The sequence below is a fragment of the Telmatherina bonti genome, assembly GCF_933228915.1.
Source record: "Telmatherina bonti genome assembly, chromosome: 8".
Lineage (NCBI taxonomy): Eukaryota > Metazoa > Chordata > Actinopteri > Atheriniformes > Telmatherinidae > Telmatherina > Telmatherina bonti.
Window position 1 is genome coordinate 28366248 of NC_136626.1, and position 26582 is coordinate 28392829.

Here is a 26582-nt window from a genome sequence, read left to right on the forward strand (position 1 = left end):
TCTAATGATATTTTGATTGGTTAATTTGCTCTACGTAATTTTCCTCATTTGGTGTGTGAAGGCTATCACAGTTGTCAGTTCAGACTATATAATACCAGGCAGTGCAGCAGAAAATGCTGTATTCCTTCGCTGAACCACATGGCTCACTTGATCTTAATCCTTCTAATTTGATAAATCCCTTTCATCTGCCACCTCAGATTTTCGTTAAAGCAAACATTTCAAATGCTGCACAATTTGTTTAATTAGAGTCTGCTGACAATTTAATTCCACTTTAATGCCAGTTCAGACCAAAAGCTCGATTGATATTTCTTACAACTGTACCAGACGTATTATCACTGGATTGGATCTAATCCATCCAATTCAGCTTCTACTGTTAAACCTGATTAAATTCCAGTCTAGGCAGTGAGATCTCATGCCTATGAACAGGGTCTGCTTGGTTACGGTGAAGTTTGAACACCTGGTCTGTGCTGTGAAAAGCGTTAAAGCTTAAATATTGCTGTCCTTTGTCACTCCTCAGGGTTCAATATTTAAATGTATTGATGATAATTACCAGGTGCAGAATGCTCTAATGTACTAATCTGCCTCTCTGGCTCTTGTCAGATGCCCTCATCCTCAGGCCAGCCTGGTCAGGGAAAGAAGATTGGCCATAGAGGGGTGGATGCATCAGGAGAAACTACATATAAAAAGGTGCTAAAATAGACTGTCTGGCTTAAAACAAGTCTTTTGAGTTGCTTTTGAAGCATTCTGCTCACTATACATGCCGCTTCTTTCCTTATTCACCCTGCAGACCACATCATCAGCCTTGAAAGGTGCCATCCAGCTTGGAATCGGTTACACGGTGGGAAACTTGAGCTCCAAGCCTGAGAGGGATGTGTTGATGCAGGACTTCTACGTGGTGGAGAGCATCTTTTTCCCCAGGTTGCTACACCCACCATATACTGAACCCTTCAAGAATGCTTTGGGTTATTTAGCGTGACTTGAATTTTATATTTATCGATACTGATTGATTGTTTTTTCTCTGGTTTTGTTCTGCGCTCTAGTGAAGGGAGCAACCTCACTCCAGCACATCATTTCCCAGACTTCCGCTTTAAAACATACGCTCCGGTGGCCTTCCGTTATTTCAGAGAACTGTTCGGCATCAGGCCAGATGACTATCTGGTAAGACTTTGTTCTTCTCTTTAGAGATAGAAAAGTCTGTTTTTAGGGAGCTGATGATGGTGGAGACCTAACAGCTGTGAGATGAGCGTGCAGACAGGAAGAGATGGCACAAAAGGCCAACAGGGATGATGTGGGATGAAACCGAAGGAAGGAAGGCATTGAAACAATTCCTTACTACATTTAATGTGAAAATAGACAAGATGTTGCCTATTAGGTGAACAAAAAATAAAAGCAATCAGGACAAGAAACCCTCAACATCACAGAGTGGGGGGTTGAGGAAGAAAGTCTGCAGCTTGTCTCTTTCCATTAAAGTGGAGAACCCGGAGGCTGCATGATTCACCGCCTGCCCTCAGCAGTCTAGCTGCATATATACACTAACTGCTTAGTCATGCTTATGTTCCATGTGCCGTTATCTTTAACGTACTTCATTCATGTGGAAATTCCTAATAATGCCTTTATTTGTCATCATTCTTATCTGCATATATGTACTCAAGTCATCTGAGGACATCACAATACCAACATGTATTAGCCTTGGTATTTTAATGTCAGTTCAAATGCCCAGCTTATTGAGACACAAATGAGGCTTCTTCACACTTTCCCTCCAATTCTTTCAGCTTTGCACTTATGAAAATAAAGAAAGGTGTGAAATTAAATGTCAGACTCTTTTCAGAAGTCTAATGTGAGCCATTAGCCGAGCAGAGACAGGAATAGAAAAGGCTCGTTAGCTGAGCTAATCATCACATCAGCAGGAGACTGATGTGTGGGAACAAGTGTAGAATTAACATCTATATCATTATTTGACATCTAACTCTTACTGTATACACTACCAGTCAGATGTTTGGACACAGTTTCACATTTAATTCAATAGGAAAATGTTCACATGCTGCTTCTGACTTTACGTCTTCGTCACTGTGATCCTCATAGTGCAGCTCTCTTGTGTTGTCTTTGCTCCTGGTATGAATTTGTTTGCATGCATGCAACTGTATGCATCATTTCTGTCTTTACAGACACATTAAAGAAGTTTCTAAATGCAGTGTAACATTTGTTAGCTCTATTTACCTCTGGTGATATGTACTGCAGTGGTACAGAAATGTGCCAGGCACATGGGGGAGTTGAAGAGAAGGTATGCTGGGAGATGTGAGGTGAGGTTAAACAGGGAGGTGCTTACTGATGAGTACTCATGTCCTGAAAACCCGCTGATTCAACTTAACGCTTCACAGTCGGGCTGCAGTCGCTGCAACATGCAGCTTACTGAAGCAATTGAAGCACTTAAGCTGCTTCTTTTTCAGTCTTGTTTTAATCTCACATGATAATAATTATAATCAACCAACGATATCATCTTCTTCTGCATATAAAAAAAAAAAACAACAACCCTAAACTTGGTAACCTGGCTTTATTAGGCTTAAGAAAAAAACATTAATGTCATGTTTTAATGTCTTAAGTTTCTGTTTCTGTGTGAACCTTCAGTACTCGCTGTGTAATGAGCCCCTGATCGAGCTGTCCAACCCCGGAGCCAGTGGTTCGGTCTTTTATCTCACAAAGGACGATGAGTTCATTATCAAGACTGTGATGCACAAGGAGGCTGAATTCTTGCAGAAACTGCTGCCAGGATACTACATGGTAAGCAAAAGCGTGTCATGTTCAGATGTATGAAGGAAAGAGGAATTTTGGCATCTTGTGTGAAATGTAAATGATTTAAAGAGATTGTTCTCTACAGAGTGTGTGAAGGATGGTAAAACTGTCAGAGAATTATGTTGTAGATGAATTAACCTGCCAGCACATTTCAGCTGCGGGCCTTTCTTCCTACTCAGTCTCTGACACTTTTTATGGTCGGCATCATACTTGCAGGGTTTCACATAGTGGAGAAAAACTGCTGATATGAGCAAATATACCAGCAGGCCTGTCTTGGCTGTCCTGTTACTGAACCACACGGATTTATAAGTGCTGGAAAAGAAAGCATGGGGATGTGAAAGAGCTACTGCATTCATGGCACACGACCCCCTTCCTGATGTTTTGGTTTAGATTTCAGTTTTATGTAAGACTCTGCTAATTCCTCCTCCAGGCGTGACATCCTTGTCATGCACAGCAGACGTAGTGCTTCAGATTGTCGTTAAAACCTCAGGCCACGTGGTTTCATCAGAGACTGGCTGGCGGTTTTCAGCAACCGGATGTACTGTACTTAAGCCTAAAAGAGCATGACTTTCACCAACACTAGTCCACCCTGTCTGCAAGCCACTGGTTCGTTCTGATGGAAATCAACCAACAACAGTGCCTTGTATGTCCATGCTTCTCCTCCAGCCCCTCAAGTTCACGGCCCCTCGGCCTTGTGTTTATTTATATGCCGACAGCCGCAGGCAAAGACCTCTCCAGGATCTCATCTAACCCTGATGTGATTGTTTTGCTGCTCACCATTTGGATCAGGAGTCTGGAGGATAAACATGGCTGGATGGAGTTGCAGGAGATAGGAATATGCTTTAGTGGTGATGTTGAGCAGTCTGAGGAGCGTGCTGCAAACACACACCAACAAGCCCAGGTATAAGTAGAGTCAAAATGTGAAGGAGGGCTAATTGGTCTTTTCTCTCTCTTTCAATGAAGGCTGATAATAGATCCAACAGACCTGAACACCTCACAAGGAGTTAATCATTGAGGAACGTTAAAGACTCAGCACATTTACTTTGACCTTTCCATACTCTTGCTTGTGCTGTGCAGCACTTTAGCAGGTGTAATTTGTATAAAAGTAAGTGGTTTAATGAAACACAGACATTCAGGCTCATACAGGGAAGCTGTAGCCGAGGGCTACAGCAGGTGGACGGAGGAACACAATTTCACAGACTATTTCATGTTGATAGCAACTCAGGAAACCATAAAAACTGCACACTGAGGTTTTTAATGCCTCAAACTCATTTGTATTTGCAGCAAACACGTTATATAGGCTGTCGTCGGAGCTCCACATGTCTTCCACAGCTGACTGGCTGAGGAGTCTGGCTCTAGGCAACATGCTGATCACAGTGATGTAACAGACTCCCAGCTCCCACTTCTCTCCCTTCTTTGTATTTGCCTTCATATTACACGCTTCTTTCTTCCTTCATCCTTCCTACAAAGCCCTCTCAGTCTGTCTGCAACAACTAATTTTTTTTTTTATCTCTAATTCCATCCTCGTGTGTAATCCATCCTCTCTCCTGCTTCTCTCCCTTGCTCACATTTGTTCATCCCTCCGCTACCTCTCCTCCTCCTCCTCCTCCTCCTCCTCACGTGTCAGTGTTGTTGGCTCGTCACTGCTCTGCCCTCTTAGCATCAGCAGAAGGGTCGTGTGTGGTTGAGGGCGGAGGGCGCTCCTCTCTGTGTGTGTTCTGTCCCCCCCTCCATCATGCTGCTTCCTCCAACAGTTTCTCCCATGCAGCAAAGGTCATCCAGTGAATTGCTGCACCCTCTTGGCGAAACCACATTCATTCTTCATCACTTCTCTGTCTACATCTCTGTCGATCTCCTCCTTTCGCCATTTCCACTTCTGATTCCTGTGCGCTTCCACTTTGCGGGCTTGCACTATCACTTTCTCACTCTGGCCTCATTTCTCAAATGGGACGGAGTTGGCACGGTTCCCAAGGTCAAAGCAGGTTTTTCTCTGAGCACCCAGCCCGACTAACCTCATTTATTTGGATCGACTACTGAAATATTCAGTACAGATTGGAGGCAAGAGAGGAGAGCCTTGTATGGAAGACAGTTGTTCATCTATATTAGTTCAGAGGCATTTTCAATGGTATTTTCCTTTTCTTATAAACCATCTGTGTTGCACCAACTTCTGCTTTGACTGAAAGCAAACATCATTTTCTCATCTGTTCAGGACCTGACATCACAAGTCACAATATACAAACTAAAAACAGAAGAAACAAACACAGTCAGGTTACACGTGTTAATACTGTTCAGTCTGACATTACAAGTGTCGATTGGGCCTCCGTGTTATTGCAGGAATTCAGACAGTTTTCTATCTGTCTTTTGTCTTTATATTAATCCTCTCATATCCCCCTCCTCTTCTGTTTTGCCTTTCAATCAACCTACCAAGAGGCAGATTTCACCATTGTATTTATTCCGCCTAAAATAATCCTGGCAGCCATGGCAAAGCCAATCAGAATAGAAAAGTAAACAAATAAGCAGAAAAATAAACCTTATATTTGGGATTTGATTTTGGACTGTCCCCAAAAAGGATAAACTATCATTTTTTTGTCATAATGCAGTTGTTTCATTTATTTATTTATTTATTATGCAATTGTGGCAGTGGCTCAGGTGGAAGAGCCAGTTGTCCCCTGACTTGAAGTTCGGCGGTTTGAGTCTTGCCTCGAGGACACAAGTGTTCTTTGAGGCCAGTCCCAAGCCTGGACAAATGCATCCAGCATAAATCATATGCCAAAGTACAACCCTGTGAAAAGGGTTTCCGTACCGGCTCGGTAGTTGAAAGCTGCTGATTGGCTGTGGCGATCCCTGAAGGGGAAGAAAAGCTGAAGGGGAAACAACATCATGTAATTGTGAATGTGTCCTGCAAACGAGGTAGTGGTAGGTTAGGGGTTACAGAGGTGGGCTTGGGCCATGAGAGTCTCCGGTGTGCCCCCAACTTCTCCCCAGGCATCCCACTGCTCTCTATTACATCTATAGATGAGTCAAACGTAGAGCTGAATTTCCACATCGGGATTAATTGTCACGGTTTGTGGCGATGTGGGGACCCAAATGCAGGATAGAGAGGCAGACGTAATGCAGGGACAAGATTTAATCCAAGTAACTAGTGAACACAGACTGAACTGAAAACTTTACATCTGTCTTTCCTTCCCTCTGCTTACAGCCTAGAGACTCCGCCATTCTCGGTCACAATGTTCCAGAAAACAAGGGGATCAAAGGTTCACCTCTGGTTAAACTTATTTGAAATTACCCAAACAAATATTAGAAACTCAAAAAGCAACCCATCACACTTGTTTTGATTGACTATGTGCAGGAAGTGGTGCATATAAGATAAAAATGGGATTTTCTTTAGGAGAACGATTTGATGGCTCATGATTGTTGATGTTTTTTTATTTATCATTGGTGTCATTGTTCAGATTAATTAGTTAAAATTGGGTTTTTATTCTTACTTTTGATTGTTTCCCATGCTGAATTCTGGTTTGTATGTGCTTTGGCTTCTCCATGTAGCGACTATATGCATTATGACCTCAGACCGAGCCCCGCTGTTTCCATGTATATCACATGTACTGTGTCACTGTGGGGTGAATGCTGACTTGAGTTCCCTCTGTGTTACATAAGGCTGTGTGATCAGGTGGTCGCCCGAGTGTTTACGTTGACCGTTGTATCTTGTTTGAGTGACACCCACCACTGATCCTGTAACGCGTGAATGTTTCATCAGTATGAGGTGACGCTCCCTGATGTTCTAGGTTGTGCTTTTTTTGACTGTCTTGTAAAAAGTGATAACAGTGGCACTTTTCCACATTCAGATTTTAATCTGTTACTTTATAAAGTGAATTCTGTTTTTAACTTTACTTCTCTGAACCCACGTAAAACCTTTTGCTTTCCCCCCATCTTCTCTTCTCCAGAACTTGAATCAGAATCCCCGCACTTTGCTGCCCAAGTTTTTCGGCCTGTACTGCGTGCAGTCAGGCGGGAAGAACATCCGCGTGGTGGTGATGAACAACGTCCTGCCCCGCGTGGTTCGCATGCACCTCAAATACGACCTAAAGGGCTCCACTTACAAGAGGCGGGCGTCCAAGAAGGAGAGGGAGAAGGCCAGGCCCACCTTCAAAGATTTAGACTTCATGCAAGACATTCAGGATGGACTAATGCTGGACCAGGACACTTATAATGCACTGGTGAAGACTCTTCAGAGAGACTGCCTGGTGAGCAAAAATGGCTGGAAAATCTGTCCTGTTTGACGCTCAGGACAAAGGAAGGACTTGCTGAGGCGCAGCAGGTTGGGATTGTTTACGAGTAATGAGGGAGGATACACGGGGTGGTCTCATATGCAGAGAATCATGGATTACAGCAGTGGAAAGGAAGGCAACATCTATCCAGGAGCGTATTTGGCACCCCTCCATATCCCTTACTATAAGTTAGAGCTTTTTTATGAGTAAGACTTTTAACAGAGTGTCTGGTCTGGCAGCAACCTTGCTCTTATCTTGTAAATCACTGCCTCTGTTTATATTTATTGACCTTATGTTTGGAAGAAAGATATGTGCACAGTATGGTTTTCAGATGCATTTCTTATTAATTGTGCGTCTTATGCACAGCTTTAGTGTAAAAGCTTTGGATTCTCTCCTTCATAGTAAGAAAAGAAATAAAGCTTTCAGCAAGACACCACACACCTATCTGTCACTTTAACACTTAAATCTGTGTGTATGTGCACTCAGGTGCTGGAAAGCTTCAAGATCATGGACTACAGCTTGCTGCTCGGGGTCCATAACATAGACCAGGCGGAGCGGGAGAGGCAGATGGAAGGTTCCCAGGGCGACAGCGACGAGAAGAGGCCCGTGGCCCAGCAGAAGGCCTTGTACTCCACTGCCATGGAGTCCATCCAGGGGGGAGCCGCCTGCGGAGGGTCCATTGACACTGATGACACGTGAGTTTTGCAGAAGAGCACACTCTCAAAAATAGAGGTACAAGATAAGGACATTTCTGTACCTATAGGTACATTTTAAAGAAATGTTCCCTCAAAAGTACAATACTGGTCTTTAAGAGACCAGAAGCACACCTTCAGAGTACGAAAAAGGGTTCAAAGTGACATAAAGTACAAATTTGTACCATTTTGACCATAAGGGTACCTGCAGAATTGAAAAATGTAATGTTAATGGCTGTAATGTTACAAACTAGAGCAGAGTTGAGTGATGACAGTAGTAATACTTAACAGTCATTTACTACAGCAGACAATGAAGGTCAGATGCTGCAAACTAAGTGTATGTCTGGTCAGTATTTTGAGTTTTTGAAGATGATTTCTAGATTAAAGATAAGATAATATTGCTAAATTGCATGGACCAGGCCTAATGCTGTGGAAAACATAAAAAACATCATTTGATAAGGTGAGGTTGAACTTGATAAGGTACAAAAATAGACCAGAACTGAAGGGTACAGAAATGTCTCTCAAAAGAGTACACCCCCAGCGACAAGCATTTGTACCTTTTTAGGTACAAGCTGGTACCTCTGTTTTTGAGTGTGCAGAGGGATAAATGTGAAAAACATTAACAGAAGAATTTCATGATGAATTAACATAAACTTGTTTAGTCACTTTAACAAAAAACATGTAGAAATTAAACTGATTATATTTGATACTTTTTTATATCAAAACCTTTGAATAAATCTGTTCTCCGTGTTTTATGTTCTACTCCAACACAAAAACAATCAGGAGAACTTCTTCCCAACTTTCTTTCATTCCTAGAGATGCCATGTACGAAGAAGTAAAGTTTCTTTGTTTGCCCTGCACCTGGAAACACAGATGTAATTCTTGGGTTTAGATTTATTGTTTATTTTTTTTATAATGTAGTGTTGTTTAGCAGTTTGATGACAGGTTTATCGTTTAGGATGATTCTTCTTGGCCCACATTTTTTAACTCTCTGTATGTATTTTCCTCTCAACTAAATCTTTCAGCAAATGTTAGCATAAAGGATGTAGCAATGTGAGGACAAAAACGGGTTTGTCCCACTAATTAAATGGAAAAAATGAAAATTTAAAGCATATCTGTAGTTTTACAACCTACACAGATTTTAGAGTAAGGGTGGGCAAGTCCAGTCTTCAAGAGTGACTGTCCTGCAGGTTTTAGATGAACCAGAAACATCTAAAACCTGGCCATTGTATTACAGGTACCCTTGTCTCTGTGTCAAATGTTATAAATACACAAACCAAAAAGGCCACACTGACGCAAGAAGATTTAAAGAGACGTATGAGCAATGTGATAATGACGCATGCTTATCTAATTTACCGTCAGATAACTTTAGAGCAAACTTGACATCTACTGTGAAAGTAGTTTTGTGCCAGGACTCAGCCTGTAAAGATTAAAAGCATCAGTAGGATGTCTAGATAACAAAGTATTCTACACTAGTAATACGACCAGATAACAGGATTCTAACCCTTGAATGCATCACACTAAGCTTTACTAGACTTGATGTAAATAAGTACAAAATAGTTGATTATGCAAAGTTTGAATGTGTCTTTTTTCTTTCCTACCAGGATGGGCGGCATTCCAGCTGTTAATGGGAAAGGAGAAAGACTTCTACTCTACATTGGAATCATCGACATCCTGCAGTCCTATAGGTAATGATCCCACAAGTTAAAGCCATAACACCACAGGTCATCATGTGTTTATCTGACAGTGTGAAGCAGCCTTGATACCGACGTTACATCAATACAAGTACATCATGTACTTTCCTTCTGCAGCAGAGTGTTTTTAAACTCACACTTAATCTCTTTAGACAGCACATTTACGGCCCTCAGCTTGCAGGCATGATGTATATCCTTTGACTGATATCATTTAAACTCCTTGTTTCTGCAGGCTAATCAAGAAACTGGAGCACACGTGGAAGGCTTTGGTTCATGATGGGGTGAGTTTTGTAGCTCTTTAAACAGCACACAGATATCAGATAATGGCTGTTTCACCAAGTTTTTGCCAAGAAAATGTTGATGGTTTGAAAAAGAGTCTGCCTGGGCCGACACCTCACCTGTGTCTTGTTCTTAAACATATAAAAGCTGCCGGCTTTCTGTTTCTCCCTATCTGTCAAAGACTGAGACTCACAAATGTCTCTGTGTGTTGATTTAAGCTTACTAGAAGGCAGCTTTAGGAAAGAGCTGTGGATTACTAGAGTGTAAATTATATTCAGATTGACAATTTTTTCATAGTGAGCATATTTGAATATCCCTACGTACTCAATGAAAGTTAATCCACTCAATTTTCCATTATTGTTATGGACGTTAGTCCTGTCTGAGCTTTACTGAGAATAAATCAGTTTAATGAGTCATTTGTTGCTTTGTGAAAGGGAGACTTAAGTTTTAACCTCAAGCTGTTTTCTCTTGGTGATGTTTACTAATTTGAATGAAAAATTTGCCCATTGATTGAGAGAAATGAAATGGTTTCCTGTCCCAGTGGTTTCCAAGAAAACTCCTTTGTTCATTTTGAAACATGACATATGTGGGCCTGAAATAATTAATGCCAAGCACACATTTAATTATAAGAAAGCTATGATTTTTTTTTTTGATTTTTTTTTATGTTAGAGCCATGAAGACTGACAGTCCCACCAACCTACACAGTGTTTTACATTGTGTGCTGGCAGGTCCAGTTCTCTTGGAAACCTGGTCCAGTCAATATTTACTGGCTTGGAGAGACACCCATTCACAACAGAAGGCTGGCAGGAAGACAGATCTTTTGTTCTGATTTAGTTTGTTTGCTATTAAAACTGCGCATCACAGTGATTCTGAGCCTTTTAAAATAGAAAAGATAGAAATGAAAGTTAACTCAAACACATGTTAGAAACATGCCACAACACTGGTGTCTAATACCAAAGACACACTACAGACCTTTTGCCCTTTTCCACCAGTAACACACCTCCTATCGACAGCAGCATGCATCCTGCTTGTATTGGTAGCTCTCTCCAGCCAGCAAAAGATCTTTTTTGTCCCTTTATCTCTTTTAATCTTCTTGCATTTCTTGACTTAATCAGTGACGATCTGCGTTCGAAACAGCCAGTGCGTTTATAGTATATATCCGTTTTCTAGTGTGTGTGAAGCAAAACTCAGCTGCAACATCCAGCAGCTACCCGGATGTAAAAGTTGTTTAGTTTGGTTTCTCAGCATCGAGCGCTGCTGGGCAGCAGCGGCTCCAGAAATGCACATGATAGATGTCACTGTGTCGTTGAACTTGGAGTTTTAAGGTCCGAAAGTTGCCTTATGGGTCATTAAAACTGGGAAAAAACTTAACAAACAATGTGAAAGAAGTAATCAAAGTCAAAAACCGTAACTTTGCCACAACGTTTAAGGAACATCAGTGACTGATACGCCCGGCAGTAAATACCAGAAGGAGAATACTCCAGAGGATTTTATCTGTTTTTGGGGGGCACTACTATGTTGCTCATTCTACCAAAGCACAGTCCTTGCTGGTTTAACCTCATTGTAAAGGGAAATCCTCGGGCCTTCCAGTGATTTATAATACAGAACTACAATCTCTTTCGTTTCTGTGCTTTAAATTTAAATTTAGAGTTTAAATTTTGTAAAAGTATCTAAGAATGTTTTAAGACATCAAAAAAACCATAACATAAAGGTTTGTTTATCACTTGCTTGTACATAATATCTGGTGTATCATCGTAACTAGAGCTACAATTTGATTTGACCACAGAACCGATTGAATTAAACACCAATGAGTCCTTTGTAGTCAACTTTTTTTTTTTCCTTTTTCTTTATCCTGAGCCTGATTCCTCACTTCTGTAGACACTCCCAGCTACACATCATCACAAGTCTGCTCTCAAGATAGAATTGGCAGCATCCATCGTCCCCCTCTGCTTTTCTTACTCACTTCTCTCCCCCAATATGAGATGCACTCATTCGTGAGAGATGTGTAGGACAGCAAACAGACTGGTATGCGTCATTGTTGCTGACTATACTGGACACCCTTTGTAGACTACACACAGTTTATGAATGCATTAAAATGTTACTCATATGGAGTGATGTGACGCCTACGCAAAAAGCTAAGAATTACAATTCTGTCTCTTCACTTTCTCAGTCTCCCCTCACATCCTCTGTCACATTAAACCAAACACCAAGTGTCATCTGTCAGTCTGCTGGCACTGTTATCTAAGTCTGCTGATGCATAAATGATGAAGCGAAGTGTCTGTGTCCTCGTCTGACGGTGTTCCTGCGCCTCTGCTGCAGCATTTGCATGTGATGCTGTTTGACCCAGAGAAAAAAAATTACTGAAATGGAACAAAAAAGGGACAAATAGACAGCTTAATCTACAGTAAGCACCAGTTTTCATCGTTTCATCCACGCACCATTTGTCTCATTAATCTCTCCGTCTCTCCCTCAGGACACCGTGTCAGTCCACCGGCCAGGTTTCTATGCCGACAGGTTCTTCAAGTTCATGAGCAACACGGTGTTCAAGAAGAGCTCCTGTGAGTTCATTTCTCATGCAGACACTGCCTTAGATAGTCCGGCGAAGCCGTGTGGGATGAACCAGGCAGATGCCAGGCTTCTGTCTCATTTACTTCAGAGCCTTGGTCAGAAAAGCAGATACTGCAGCTAAAAGCCTTATTAGGTGCTGCTTAATGCCATGCGAGAGGAAAATATGATCTCACTTTGATCTGATAGGCTGTTTTTCATCACTTTTCTTCCAGAAGGAGGAAGAAGTGTGAATGTGTTGTTTAGATTTCAGTAAACTGACCCTTTAAAAACAGGATTTGATTCATGTTTTGATTGGTTGTTGTTACTATGAAACATAATATTAGCGCCGTAACTTCCAGATATCTTACTGTTCTTTGTGTCTCTATGCATTGTCTGTCAGCGTTGAAGTCTTCTCCATCCAAGAAGGGTCGTGTGTCGTTGACGGTGCCTAAGTGTGCTGGACCTGGCGCAGCCTGGTCAGCCAGCCAGCTGGCCTCTGACAGAGACGAGAACATCTACGACCTGAGAGGAGCCCGCAGCTTCCCAACGCTGGAGGATGAAGGTAAGTGAACAGCGTAGGCACATCAGACAGAAATCTTCATTCAGTGAGCCGCTGTGTTGCAGCTCACACAGCTCCGACCAAATATAAAAAGACAAAATAGAGAAGATTGGAGGCATTTATAAAGAAATGAAGTTACACCAAACAGCCACTGTAAAGCCACTAATCTGCGGTTTTTAGCCATGGGAAACTGGAGACGACGCAAGCAGAATAGTCTGTGAGAACTGAATAAAGTGGCAACAAAAATGTTAGAGACAGACATAATCTCTCCAAAATAAGCAGAAACATTTGTCTCCTCCTACCAGGTCGACCAGATCTCCTTCCATGTACTCCTCCTTCGTTCGAGGAGGCCACCACAGCATCAATTGCTACCACGCTCTCTTCCACCACCTCCTTGTCAATCCCAGAGCGATCTCCCTCTGACACAGCCGAGCATCCCCGCTACAGGTACCAACTCGCACAGTCGCGCACCTTTGACACCAAAACTAAGAAAAATGCCACCAAGCCCAAGCCCACCAACTTTTGCCTTTAGTGAGGGAAAGAACAGCTGCCATTTTATTCTCAGGGCCAGTGACAATGCAGTCGCTATGGGCAACACCTCTATCTCTAACATCTACTTCAGTCCATCTGTGGTCAAAAATGATCTTATTGTCTTCATCAAAAGATACCAACTTTTAAAAAAAAAATAAAATACAGATAAGCAACCATCATTAAGCAGAACATCCAGATAAATTCATCCTGGGTTAATAGAGGAGTTGATCTGCCGTCTTAAGGAGGCTGTAATACACTTTTCTCTTGGCTAACCAGCATAACATTTGTTTTATATCAACAGAGATCAATCTATTTTCTGTTCAAATATGCTGTTAAACTGAGTTCTGTGTTTCCACTAGTTGTTATTTCAAGTTCTTCTTGTCACAGTGTAACATGGACATGATGGTGTCAGTTGTGTTATGTCAGCAGCTGCTGGAGTTTTCATTCACAGCTTGCGCTCACACTGTCTTCTCTGTCTCCAGGAGACACACCCAGTCTCTCAGCCATGATGGGAGGTGAGTTGAATCATAAACTGTGTTCAAGCAGGATATGCTCAGCTGGCTTTACAAACTTCTGAGGCCTCTGTGTTTTCTCAGCATTAAAATCTGTGGGTGTGGTGGGTGGATACCTCAGAAAAATGTCAAGTCCGTGTGTTTATGAATGAGTTCCTTTTTCCCCTGTTGCTAAGATGTAGGTGTTTGTGTTGGGATTTTTTTATGTTTTGTTTCCTTTTTACATGATTTTATTCCTTTTTCATGTTTGACTTATTCTGTTTAGGACCCAGGAGGAGATGCGTGTGCGTGAGGAGGATCAGCAGACCATCACGGTGGAGGTAGAGCTGAAGAGACATGACAGTGAACCCACCATCTCTGGCCCACAACCATCAACTGAAACCAGGTACTCCAGGTGTGATTATACTGTCTTCACTGCCTTGTGACTTCAGTCAAAAGTTCAGATCCTGTAAAGGAGACCTTAACTAGCTGGAAGTAAGACAGAGATAAAAATTAAAAGAAAAATCAATATTTCTTTCAGCTTTCATAGTAATAAAATATGCACGTTTTAACATAAAGGGAATATGAACTTTCTGTCACTGGACCGCCTGTAGCTCTGATTACAGCACTTATTCACTGCGGCATTGTTTGCAAAGCTTCTGCTACATCACAACATTTATCTTGATCCAGAGTTGCATTCATTTTTTGCCAAGATCTTGTAGAAGTGATGATAAAAGGAGAATTGAATCACTGAAAAGTCTTCTTCAGTACATCCCAAAGACTCTCAGTGGGGTTTAAATCTGGACTCTATAATAAAAATGATGTCTCATGCTCCCTGAACCTCTCTTTCACAATCTAAGCCAGGTGAATCTTGGCTTTGTCATCTTGATATTCGGCCATACAATCACGAAAGAAAAAACTGATGTATTAACCCGGTCATTCAGATTCAGTTTGTCAGCTTGATCACATTCTTTGCACAGATAACATTGAGCTGAGACCTGACCAGGTGCTGCAACACCAGAGCATAGACTGCCCCCACAGGCTTGTACAGTAGTCACTAGGCATGAGGATAAAAGCATAACTTTTACTTTTACCGCTCCTTTTACTCTGATGCATCCATCACTGTGGAAAAGGAGAAATCTGAACCCATCAGACCACATGACCTTCTCCCATTGCTGCAGAGTCCAATCTTTATGCCTTTTCTGCAATCAGTGTCACCGATTCCTGCTTTTCTTATGGCTACACAGCTGTTTAGTCCCAATCCCTTGACTCATGTGGAAATACTCTGACTTTCACTTATAAACATAACCTCAGTTCTTCTGTTGTTGTTTTTTTTTACTTTATGATTTCACTAAATCTTCAATAATAACTGATCATAGTAATTCAGGATTTGTTTATGATGCATTTTGTCCTGTGTGGTAGATGATGGGTCCCCTCTCTCCTTATCCCTGTTAACCCTGCTGTGGTAGTTTAAACATCTTCTTAGATGTTTTCTTTGCTTGAGGCCATTAATTTGTTCTTTCTGAAATGAACACACATGAAGGATGAATAGTTTCTGAATAGTTTAATTATGACCAGCAATCCACCTCTTCACTTATGGATGAATAACTTGTTGCCAGTTGTGGGAGCTCTTACCTATTTCCTTAGTTAAATCCAGGGTTTGATGCTTTTTTTTCTGGACAGGCTCTGTAGATACTAAATCCATTTTGTCCGTGCTACACACACACATCTGCACCCTTCCTGTCCGATCTGAAAGAAGCAGCTTTTTTAAATGTCTGACTCTGAAACAGGAAGGAAACTTGCAGAGCCTCCATGACCCCAATCATCTCCAGTTTGTGACTCAGTTTGACATGGTTCTATAAATAATCTGCTGCCAGTGTCTCACCTGGTTTCAGACAGGTGTTGGATTAGTACACTTGTCTCACACTCATATACTCACACCCACACACAGAGTTGAAAGCAGCTTAGCCCATTTGTTTATTGTCCTCAGGAGTCCATTGTTATTGACAAATAAAAGCTGCAGGTGCTGCGCGGACCAGGCGTCTGCTGTAATCAGGTTATGGGAGAGGTGCACACAGGCATGTTAATTTGTGTCGTGGGTGCATTTGTTGCATGTGAGGCAGACAGTGGACCAACAAAGCCCCAACATTTGGTGGGGGGGGGAGACAACCCTGGAGAAGTAGGGCAGTGGGCCAGGAAGCCTGCATCCCTGTGGCTGCTCCCATTAAACTTCATGTTTTCAACCTGGTTTTTTATCACACATTTGCTGGTTTGGGCATTTTGGTTTGATCTAAGAGTTAAACTAGACAAAAAAATTCCAGACATGAGAGTTCCGGTTTGATGATGGCTTATATCAGAGAGGTTTTCGGTGTGGTTGTCGTGGGAAACCAGCTGAATAATCTGGTTTGATGCTGAGAGGGCAGTGGCTAGACATATGGCCCGAGGGTGTGGAAGCGGCTGGCGGGGAGGAAGGCATGGGCTAACTGCTTGGATGAACGTGAGAAAACAGAGTTGAGCTGGAAGAGAAGGGAATGAGGAGACTGATTGGAGGAAAAAGATCAAAAGAGAAGATGGAAGAGTAAAAGTGGGAGGCAGACAAAGAGAAAAACAATCAGACATGGAGTAAAAGTGTAAACGGGACTGAAAAAACTGGGGTGAAATGAGACTGGTTGAAAGCCGATCTCTCCGCATGGTAACCACCACCCTGTCCTCCTCATTTATTCAGCCAATCAGGTCTCTCATTGAGATGCCAAGTCTGCTTTTTTTTGCTTCACTGGCCAGCTGCAAGGCTTTTCCTCTTATGGAGCTAAGCTTAAACACAGAACGTAGAAGCACCTAAATCCTTCCTAATAGTTGATGGTCTGGCCAGGAACAATAAAGGATTGGTTTAGTGAGCGTCCAGCTGGCACATCTTGGAATTTAAGCATGTAAAGCAACAAAATCAGCACACTGTCCTGACTGTTGAATTTCAGTCTGGGACGGTTTGGTCCTTTCCTTTCTCCCAGCTCTTAATGTCAGTCACTGCTGTGTGTGTGTGGTTGTTTCTTTCTTTCTTTAATCTGCGAGGACACAGCAGCAGAGACGTCAGGTGAGGTGAGATAACAGGAGAGGGAAAGGACTCGTTGTTGTAGCTCATAAATTTCAGCTGGAAATTTGCTCAAATAGTTTTTCTCCTTCCTAATAATTATGTATGCTGTAATGGTTCTTATTTGAAAACACTTTGCTCACAACAATTTTAGAAATAAATTTTCTAAACCTTAATTTTTTCCCCACAGTGGGCTTCAGGAAGCAGCAGGCGCAGAGGAGGCGGCACCTCCTGTCTCCTTATCTGCACCCGATGCAGCCTCATCCTCCTCGTCTGCTCCAGTCGCTTCTTCCTCTCCTGGAACACTTGAGGAAGCCCCCTCCAGTCCCAAAGTGGTGGTGGTGGAGGCAGACAGGGCCAGCCAGGTGTCCGGGTCAGGGTGCACCAGCCAAGCTTCAGTGGACGACGATGACGACGTGCCAATCACAGATATCTACTTTGTAAGTAAAAACCCTCTGCAGAAAGGAAGCATGACCACACATCCAGATGCACAACAGTCTGTTCACACATACACACACACACACACACACACACAGCAGCTTTAATCACTTTAACTGCCTTTTTTTTTCCCCCAACATTTTTATTATCCACCACATCATCACACCTATACTGTCAGGTTGAATGTTTATACTGACTGAGCTGTGTGATGCCGTCCAACAGAGGTGCTGACACGAGGAGAGGAAGCTCAGGCATGTATGGGAACAAGAGTGTGTGCAATTTTGGTTTGCAGTGTGTGGTGCATTTCACTCAAGAAAATGTTTTTGAAACTTGCTCATTAACTTTTCTTGCTGAGAGGCAAGTTAGCAGATTGACACCCTTGATCCAGTCTTTTCTGCCTCGCTAAGACAGGTGGCAATAGCTGCGTCATCATCTGCCTCTTAGCAAGGAAGGATATCTCCCAAAGTTTTACACTCACGCAGTAAACGCTGTGTACAATGCAGCTCTTTGCACCGGTGTTAGGTTGAGATAAAAGCATGTGCATTTTGATTTTTCTGGCCAGTCCTGATGCCGTCTGGAACAAGGCGGCACACATGATGGATTTTGTGTGAATAACAGTTGGAGCTTCATGCAGTTTGCATGTGTTGGATCTCCTGGATTGCCCCACTAAAAGCAAGGTGCTGCCTCTGGACTGGTTTGTGTTGGCAGGTCTAAGCTCTGCTATGAATGAATGTATGAGTTTCAGGTGGAGGATGCAGAGTATCGCCAACACTCGAGGTTTTAGATAAGAATGTGCTGGACGGCTGTACTCCAGCTGGGTGTCTTCTGTCTGGAATCAAACACTCTCTAATGTGTCACGAGAAAGCCTAATGACCAGCACTTTAGTAAGTGAGGTCCTCAGTTATTTAACAGCTCCCCTCGTCCAACTCCTTCGTTCTGGCTGACTTTCAGCTCATCCTTCAAACGGAGGAGGTACTCCCATTGTGTGTGTGTGTGTGTGTGTGTGTGTGTGTGTGTGTGTGTGTGTGTGTGTGTGTGTGTGTGTGTGTGTGTGTGTGTGTGTGTGTGTGAGACACTGTTCACTGACACTGAAGTGTAACTACACAGAAAACATGCTGCAGGCAATGAGGTCGCAAGTGGCTTCTGGGGACCGGCCAAGTGGAAAGATGGCGTTTCGGCAACACTTCATGCACTGCTGAAAACCCAAACGGAGCAGCAGCAGCAGCCACGTGTCTTATAAATAGCTGGTCAGGAATATTTGAACTAGATTTCTCCTATATTGTGAACTTTAGCAGCTGATCTTCTCGTCCTTTGAGCTCACTAGTCAGCTGAAGCAGATCTGAAACAAAAATGTGAATCAAACATATTTCTATTGATTGGAAACTGCAAGGAAGTTGTGATTCATTCAACAACAAATTCAAGCATTAGCTTAATTGTGTTTGTCTTATAAATATCCTCTAAATGTGAATCAAAACTAACATTAGAAGCACAGCTAGTAAGTTTTTCTTTTATCTCTCCATCATTACCGTCACTTCCTCCCTCTGACGTGCCACACAAATCAGGGTTCTGCTTTATGGCTCAGCTTCCTTTAAACTACTTTAAATCCCCTTGCAGAACGATGGTAATGTTTTATCAGACAGAAATTATAATCTTGGGCTCAAGTCGATCATTTCTCCCTGTGTGTCTCAGCCATCGCTTTCTGCAAGGTTGCAATGTCAGTCAATAGAAAGTTCAACTGCAGGAGCTTCAAAAGCTCTCCAGTCCTGCTTGTGCATGATAGGCATTTGCTTCTTCAGTGTTCCAATCTCAAGTTGATGCTTTAAGTGCATCGCTTCACACCGGCGCTTCATGTGCATCTCAATAGACCACTTGTCATCTCATCTCTCTGCAAATGATCACGTAGTCCGCATCAGTTCTGTTTGAGAGACGAATACAAGAGTCCTGCAACGGTGGTTTAGTAGCTATGGAAACCATAGTTTCCCTTGCAGTTGTCACATGGACCTGCATCACCTTCTTAATGAATGTTCCTCATTGAGACCCGTTAATGGACACGAGCGGAGAAGTCACTCATTTTAACGTGCTTTATATTTTAACTGTGCAGCTGACCAATGGTTGAAGCCAATCAGAGGTCACATGGTATGACTGGTAGTCTAAGTGACTTGTAGAGCCAGGCCTGAGTGTGTCATCACGTCACAGCTGTCTCAGAGCACTAATCCTCACGTCTTTTTGCCATTATCTTTTATTTTCCATCACCATTTCACCTCCAGCTCTCAAATCATGTTCGCCTTCCTCCTTTATTTACTCCTGTCATGCCCTTCGCTGTTCTCTCTGCATTGTCTCATCTGTGTGAATGCCCTCGTGAGTCATCAAAAAAGTGATGAGATGGTGTGTGTGGAAGCTGGATATAGAAAGAAAGCGGCTGCAAAAACTTGAGAATTTATCCGTCATCACTGACTCATCTGTAGAGGATCAGAGCCATCTTCCATTTTCACCTCAGCATGTCTCCTTTTTGTTTTTTGCTTTACTGTCTTATTTCTACCTCCCTTCATCCTCTTTGTGTTTGTTTGTCCATGTGTCATTTACTTCTGTTGCTGTCAGTTTCCTGATGGGAGGACCTGGGTGGTCTCTCCCTTCCGAGAGCGGAGGAAATCCTGTTGGCCAGTAAGTGAGACGTAACGTAGACAGCAGTAGTCGCTGTAAGTGTGTTAGGCTAGAATGACCCTGCTTAATCATTAAACGTTCGAGTGGTCAGAACTAGATTTTTGGACTTGTGTGATTTTCTTTTCTTCCCTGCTGGTGTTTTTGTGATTGTTTCGACACTAAAAATGTTGTATTATCTGCTCAGGTTTAAGTGTAAAAGGCAGGAGAGTTCTTATTTGAGTCTTTTGATCATTTCCACACTAACAAAGTTGCCATATCCCTGCAACAGCATTCCAGTTGCAGAGTTAAGTGTTTATTTATTGAAGTGGAAGAGTGTGACTTGAACTCACCAAATTGCAAACATGCCAGCTGCTTTCCTATCCTGAAGGGCTGCTACCCCTGGACAACACTGGGTGTGACTTCATACTGCAAACAGCACTCTGCTTGTTGGAAAAGAAACAAACATCCTGTTCCCTTGCTTGGCTCTTGAGGATGCTTTCTGTGTGTGACTCTCGGCATCCTGGCTTTCCCATCTCCTCCTTCTCACTCCTCATGCTCCCCCGCTTGGCTGATGTAGCATCTCATCCCTTCGCTCTGTGTACTTGCTCTTAAAGCTAGTCCACAAAGACATGCGATAAAGCAGACATGAATAAGACTTCTGTTAATATTTACACATTCACAGCACTTCTGCGTGTTATTTAACATTAACAGCGACGTGTCCACCAGGTTTAACGCATCCTTCAGAGCACTCTCAACATGTCAAGTTCACACTTTCTGATTTGTCTCAAAAACATTTCCTCCTTTATGCATCCCTAATTTTCATTTCCTCTCTTGTCTTTTCTCCTGTGATCTCTTGTGTCTTTCTCTCCTGCCTGCCCCTGCTGCTTGTGTCTGTGCCTTTGGCCTTTCCTCTGTCCCTCTGGCCCCCTCTGCTGTGGTGGGTGTGTAAAAACAGCCTCCAGAGGACAGGACCTGGGTGTACTCTCCGCTACACTATGGCTCAGAGTCTAAGGCCCTGCCAGATGGAGATTGGGAAAGAGAGACAGTAAGTGAGAAGCATCAGACTAAAATATAAAGCACAGGAAATTCCCTCAGATGAGGAGTCAGATCAGCTGAGGCGATCACTCATCCGGCATGAAGAGGATGAGTTGTGACGTTAAACCATTTAGGAAGCTTTTACAGTGAAGCTTCAGCCCCTGCATTACAGCGTTCATTCTTCATTGATAAATTTATGAAAATGGTCATCGACTCCATGATCATTTGGTCCATAACAAACCATCCATGTCTGTGTCCAACAAGCTGCTAAACCTGCATCCGCTGGCTGAGTGAAGCCTCCCATCCAGCACGTCATACAGCTGCTAGATTCTCATGCTACAGATTATGAAACAAACCTCACAAGATTTTACAGAACACGGACGGGAAAAGAAGAGTTTTAAAGGAACATTTTCTTCCTGTTTGATAAATCTGTTTGGTTAAATAATTAGAAGTTGAATCATTCAGAGTCGGGATGGAAATGATGTCTTCCTGACTGCGGCTGTTTTCTCTTTGAGGTTTTTCATTAAGACATGCATAAAGAGCTGCTTGTTTACTGAGCTCTGTGTTGCAGCTTTTTACCCAAACTGCACCGTATGGCATGCTCTAATAAAGACTTATGAGTTATGACACCTGATTTGTATAATTCTGAAGGCAAAAAAACTCAGTTGTAATAGCTTTGAAAAAACTCTACAAACACAATTGAAAAAAGAATTTTTATTAATTATTTCTATCTTTTAATTTTACCAAAAGGTGTTTTATTACATGTTGTTAGAAAACCTGAGTACTTACTTTTACAATGAGGTACAACTTGTAAGGAGTCAGCTTCTATGGAATGACTAACACAGCTAAAAATGTGGGTAGTGCCCCCAACAATGTGTCAAAACCCCCTGCAATATTCTCCCGTTGACCCCCGTCTGGTTGCTTAGTGGACTGGATGCTTTCACCCTCCCACTGTAATAAGAAAAACAGAACATATGTTGGCCATTTTTACACTTCATTTATACACTTCATTGGTACCTCGTCCCCATGCTGGTCATCAGCCTGGTCACATTCAGCTGTGGGATGGCGTCCCGTTGCTCAACCAGGAGATGTTGTAGATCAACCAGCCTGGTTGGGTTGGTCACTTTAGTAAGTTCAGCACAGCCAAGCTGGGACCAATCATTCAGCCGGGTTGAGGTCTGGACTCAGCAGGTCGATCCTTCCTCTCCACTTCCAAATTCTGGAGATGCTCCGTGATGATCCCATTTCTGTGAGGAAGTGTTGCATCCTGGAGTTAAAACACACATGTAGGAAATATGGGATGAGCACTGACTTCAGAGTTTCAGTCTGACATGTTAGTATTTCACTGAGGTCCAGTCTTTTTTTTTTTGTTTGTTTTGTTTTGTTTGTTTTTTAGGCACTTCCCACATGTTTAGCTGTGTTACTCAATTTAAATAAAGTCATGATCCTTAAAAGTTCATAGTAAAGTTGACTCATCAGGCTTTCCAACTACATGATACGACACTGGTTAGTTTTATTAAAGGGAAATATAATTAACTGAAATATTTCACAATTTTTTAAAGACGTGTTTTTTTAAAGAAGTGTATCAGAACACTGAAGACAACTTTGACGAGCATGAGCTGCACAAAATGCATATGTTATGATTGAATTTCTTCAGCTAACAGATCAGGTTCATTATAAGATAATACATGAAACGTTTATTATTTCAGGGTTTCATAAAAAGAAGATGTGAAAACTGCTTCAGTCAGATTTTTGTCTTGTAAAATATAACCTGCAATACGCAACTGAATGTTAAGAAACTTCTCAGGTCTTTGCTTTTTATGAAACGTTCTTCCGCTGCTGACTGCCCTGTCCTCCTTTCTCCTTTTGATTTTATAAATTCCCTTTGATTTTCTGGCTCAGATCAGATTCTTACACCCAGAAATAAATATGTTCTCACTCATCTGTGCACGCTAACTGGTTCTGTGTGTCTCCCGCAGTAAAGCCGGTTCTCTGGCAGAGACGAGTGAACGCCTCAGCGGAGAGGACTCATCAGTCTGAAGTCCAGACCTCAGCGGAAGCCATGTCTGAACCAGGATTTTAAACATGCATCCGGAAATATTCTGAGAGGAAACGGTGACTTGAGCGCCAGAAGGGGGAGAAATCCTGACAGTGATGACATCACTGATTTCCAACCATCCCTGCCTTTCACCCCTGACAAATGAAATTTATTATATCAATTTACTAAATATGTATGTGTATGTGTGACATAGTCTGTATAAGGCTGTAGTCGTATGTGTTTGACATACATCAATACCATGATAACTTCCCGTATGTTCTGTTTCACACGAGCACAGTCCTCTGAGGAACTTAACACCAGCTTTCCCACTGAGTGGTGAAGCGAAGTAAGCTGCTGGCTCTGGTGGTCTCTTCATTTCAGTTTGTAGTCACGATAATCCTCAATATTACTTCATATTGAAACACAGGAGAACTTTACTTATCAAATATCTGCATATGCTTTTGGGGTTTTTTTTTTCTATGGATGATTACCAGTCAGCTGCCTTCTTCCCTGCCTTTGCTGCTGGATTACTGTTTGACAGTAATTTTTCCACATGAAATTCAAATCAGATCACAGAAAATTGCAGTGCCTGTTAATTTGAATTCACAACACAAATAATTTACCTGGAGAAATTTTTCAAGCATTTTGTCCATTGCTTCAGTTTGGCAAGCAAATCAGGGAGATGTTTTGTGTTCCTGGTGTAGTTCACATCCATGGCATGATGGTTCCAGCTCAGATACAGATTCAAGATTTCACACCGTCTTTTTAAGTCAAAATGCTGAGATGAGAACTGCAGCGGATGAAAAGCCTCTGCAAACATAAACCAAGACCAGAGGTCGTGTCAGGGTAGGAACTTCTTTTAGAGCCGTCACCTCAACTATATGTTCGCTCCAGTGCGTGTCAAACAAGAAACCTCCACAGCCAGTAGAGTACTGGCCAAATTTATTGCCCAGTTTAAGTGATTTGCTAATGTGTAGCCAAATATGCTACTATAGTAACCCTATGAACACTCTTACTAACACTTACTCATGACACTATTTGTCAAAAATGCATCAGAGTTGCTTCAATCTACAGAGTCTTGTCACATGACAGAAATATTCACTTTGATTGGAAGCTTTCAAGTGAATCAGCCAACTTCAGATCTACCCAAGTGCTCGAACAGGGACTATAGACGAATAGATCCAATTAAACGGGACTTCCCAAACAGGCTCCTCACACATCACAGCTCAGTTGAAATTTGCAGAAACTTGCCGCTGCTGATTCTGAATGTTGCAGCTGAGTTTGCAGATTTCAGCGCATTCAGTGGGAAAACTGGGAGGGCTCTGCCTGTGCTCACAGAACACGGTTTTTATTGCAAACCATCATCCAGTCAGTCAAAACATCATATGGTGGTATCTGTCATCTGTCATCTACACATATGTAGAAGTAAAAATATGCAGCTTAGCTTATAAAGGAAAGAATTTAAACACTAAACTTTAGTGAAAATACACAGAGGTTCTTGAATTTACAAAATAGTTCTTTATAACTTAAGCGTTTTTGTGACATTTTTATTAGCTTTTTTTGTTGTTGTTGCTGTTTTACAACTGAAAGTTTGTTTGTTTGTATTTAATTTAAAGGATTTTGATGTTATCTGTACTTTTTCACTCTGAAAAGCTTCATGTTTTTATATGCATCCAAAGAACTTTTGGTTTCTGTTTTAATTGATCGCAGCAGCTTTGTTTGTTAGCCGTATCTACTCTCTTGTTTATGTCACATAGATGCAGCATCACTACATTTTTCACCTCAACCCCCCCTCCTCCATGTGTAAACTTCTGCGGTTTTGACCCTTCAAAACTTAGAGGCTTCGATTTCAACACTAAGGCCACAGACATTGTCATTACAGTAAATTCATTCATTGCAATGTCTTCCAGTGTTGCTCAAATTTTAGACAGATGCACACAAAATCAAATTTTGTGGGGTACTTTTTTTTAAAAGCTTTTTTTAAAGATATCAGTGACATTTTCGATCCAGGTATCCAGTCTCCCTCCTCACAGAAACAAATCCATCGAGCTGACAGCTCAAATGTTTGTAGATGTAGACCATCAGTTGTAGTATTTGCAGTCAATTGTACCCATTATCTGTATATATGGACAAACACAGCAGTTTGTGAATGGATTGAATGTTGTTTGCACTTCTTAAGAGGACCTGAAGATGAACTAGTGATCGAGGCCAAATAAACATACATCACATCATCCAGGAAGTCATATTTTAAAGTCATTAGATAAGAGTTCACTGATATTTAGATATTTATTTTAGGACTGTGTGTGAGAGTGTGTCAGTGCAGTCAATCACAGTCATCGTAGGGTTAGTGTTTACTGTAGTCTCTCTCTGTGGTGCACATCTTAGGACTTAAAACAGGCATTTTGAAAAATCTCAACTTCAGAGCAACTCTCTTCTGTTTTTGTCGGTGCGTTTCTGTGTGTGTTTGTGTACGGAGAGGACACATCAGTGTCAGACATTGTAAAATAGAAATCAGTTTGTTCTCATGATGTGCAGTGGCCAGTTGTAATCAGTTTGCTATTGTTCATCAGATGAAGACATAGCAGCAATATTTTGTACAGTCTTATCATTTCACTTCTGTTTGATCGCCTTATTGAAAAATGTTACATGTGAGTCTGTTTATATCTTTCTTTTTTTTCCACCTGTTGTTGGATTTTGTTTTTCCTCATAGTTGTGCTCCTGAGAATGTGTACATAAATCTATAAATACATATATAAAGATATACAAATATATTTTCCATTTGAATCGGAGAATATTATTTTTATTTGGTTTTATTTTTGCTGCTGAGCAAGAATTTATTGCAATCTACATAATTTACTGTACCATATTCTTCAGTGTGTCTTTTGAGATGCAGCTGCTGTATATTTATGGTCTGTAAACTCCCCCAGCTGCTTCTTTGTATGACATCCAAGAATTGAAAGATTTGTGCGTTTTACTGTACATCCAGATCAGTAGGGATTCTTCCAAATGTTCAGCTGTGTTGTGTTTTCAAATTGCTGTGTGCCCTCATCCAATAGGGAGAGTCCGTTACAGAGACATAGCATGATTTCAAAATGAATATGCATATCAGAAAAGTGTATTTATGTATATCTGTGTATATTCATCTATTTATACATGAGGATAAATAGATGGCTGTGTGTGCGTGTGTTGGACTCAATCAGAATGAAAACAAAATAAAGCAGTTCTATGAATTGTTGTTCTTGACTGTAATGGCATAAATTCATTCCTTGTTGAAATAATTTGCTCATAATCATGATAATTCTATCAGCTGTTTAGACATCACTGATCCACTGTCCAACAGGACCATGCGTACACTCACTGGCCACTTTTTTAAGCTAAACCTCTTCATTTGGTTGTACACAAATGGCTTATCAGCCAAGCAAATGGCAGAAACTCATTACATTTAGCCATGTAGACATGGGCAAGATTACTTGCTTAAGTTAAAACTGAGCATCAAAA

General features: G+C 41.7%; 1 protein-coding gene across 1 annotated transcript in view; it reads left to right on the plus strand.

Moving 5' to 3' along the window:
* Positions 1-23162, plus strand: part of pip5k1ca (phosphatidylinositol-4-phosphate 5-kinase, type I, gamma a) — a gene marked incomplete at its 5' end in the record, with an annotated part of 51591 nt that extends 28429 nt beyond the window's left edge. The window contains 15 exons of the mRNA XM_079244967.1: positions 601-687; positions 788-918; positions 1041-1158; positions 2626-2778; positions 6732-7031; positions 7542-7750; positions 9352-9435; positions 9674-9722; positions 12194-12278; positions 12668-12829; positions 13132-13273; positions 13840-13872; positions 14135-14254; positions 17124-17373; positions 23026-23162. Coding sequence (XP_079101093.1) covers positions 601-687; positions 788-918; positions 1041-1158; positions 2626-2778; positions 6732-7031; positions 7542-7750; positions 9352-9435; positions 9674-9722; positions 12194-12278; positions 12668-12829; positions 13132-13273; positions 13840-13872; positions 14135-14254; positions 17124-17373; positions 23026-23028 — 1926 coding nt within the window. The 3' untranslated portion in view covers positions 23029-23162. The remainder of the gene's footprint in view (positions 1-600; positions 688-787; positions 919-1040; positions 1159-2625; positions 2779-6731; positions 7032-7541; positions 7751-9351; positions 9436-9673; positions 9723-12193; positions 12279-12667; positions 12830-13131; positions 13274-13839; positions 13873-14134; positions 14255-17123; positions 17374-23025) is intronic.
* Between the last annotated feature and the right edge of the window lie 3420 nt (positions 23163-26582).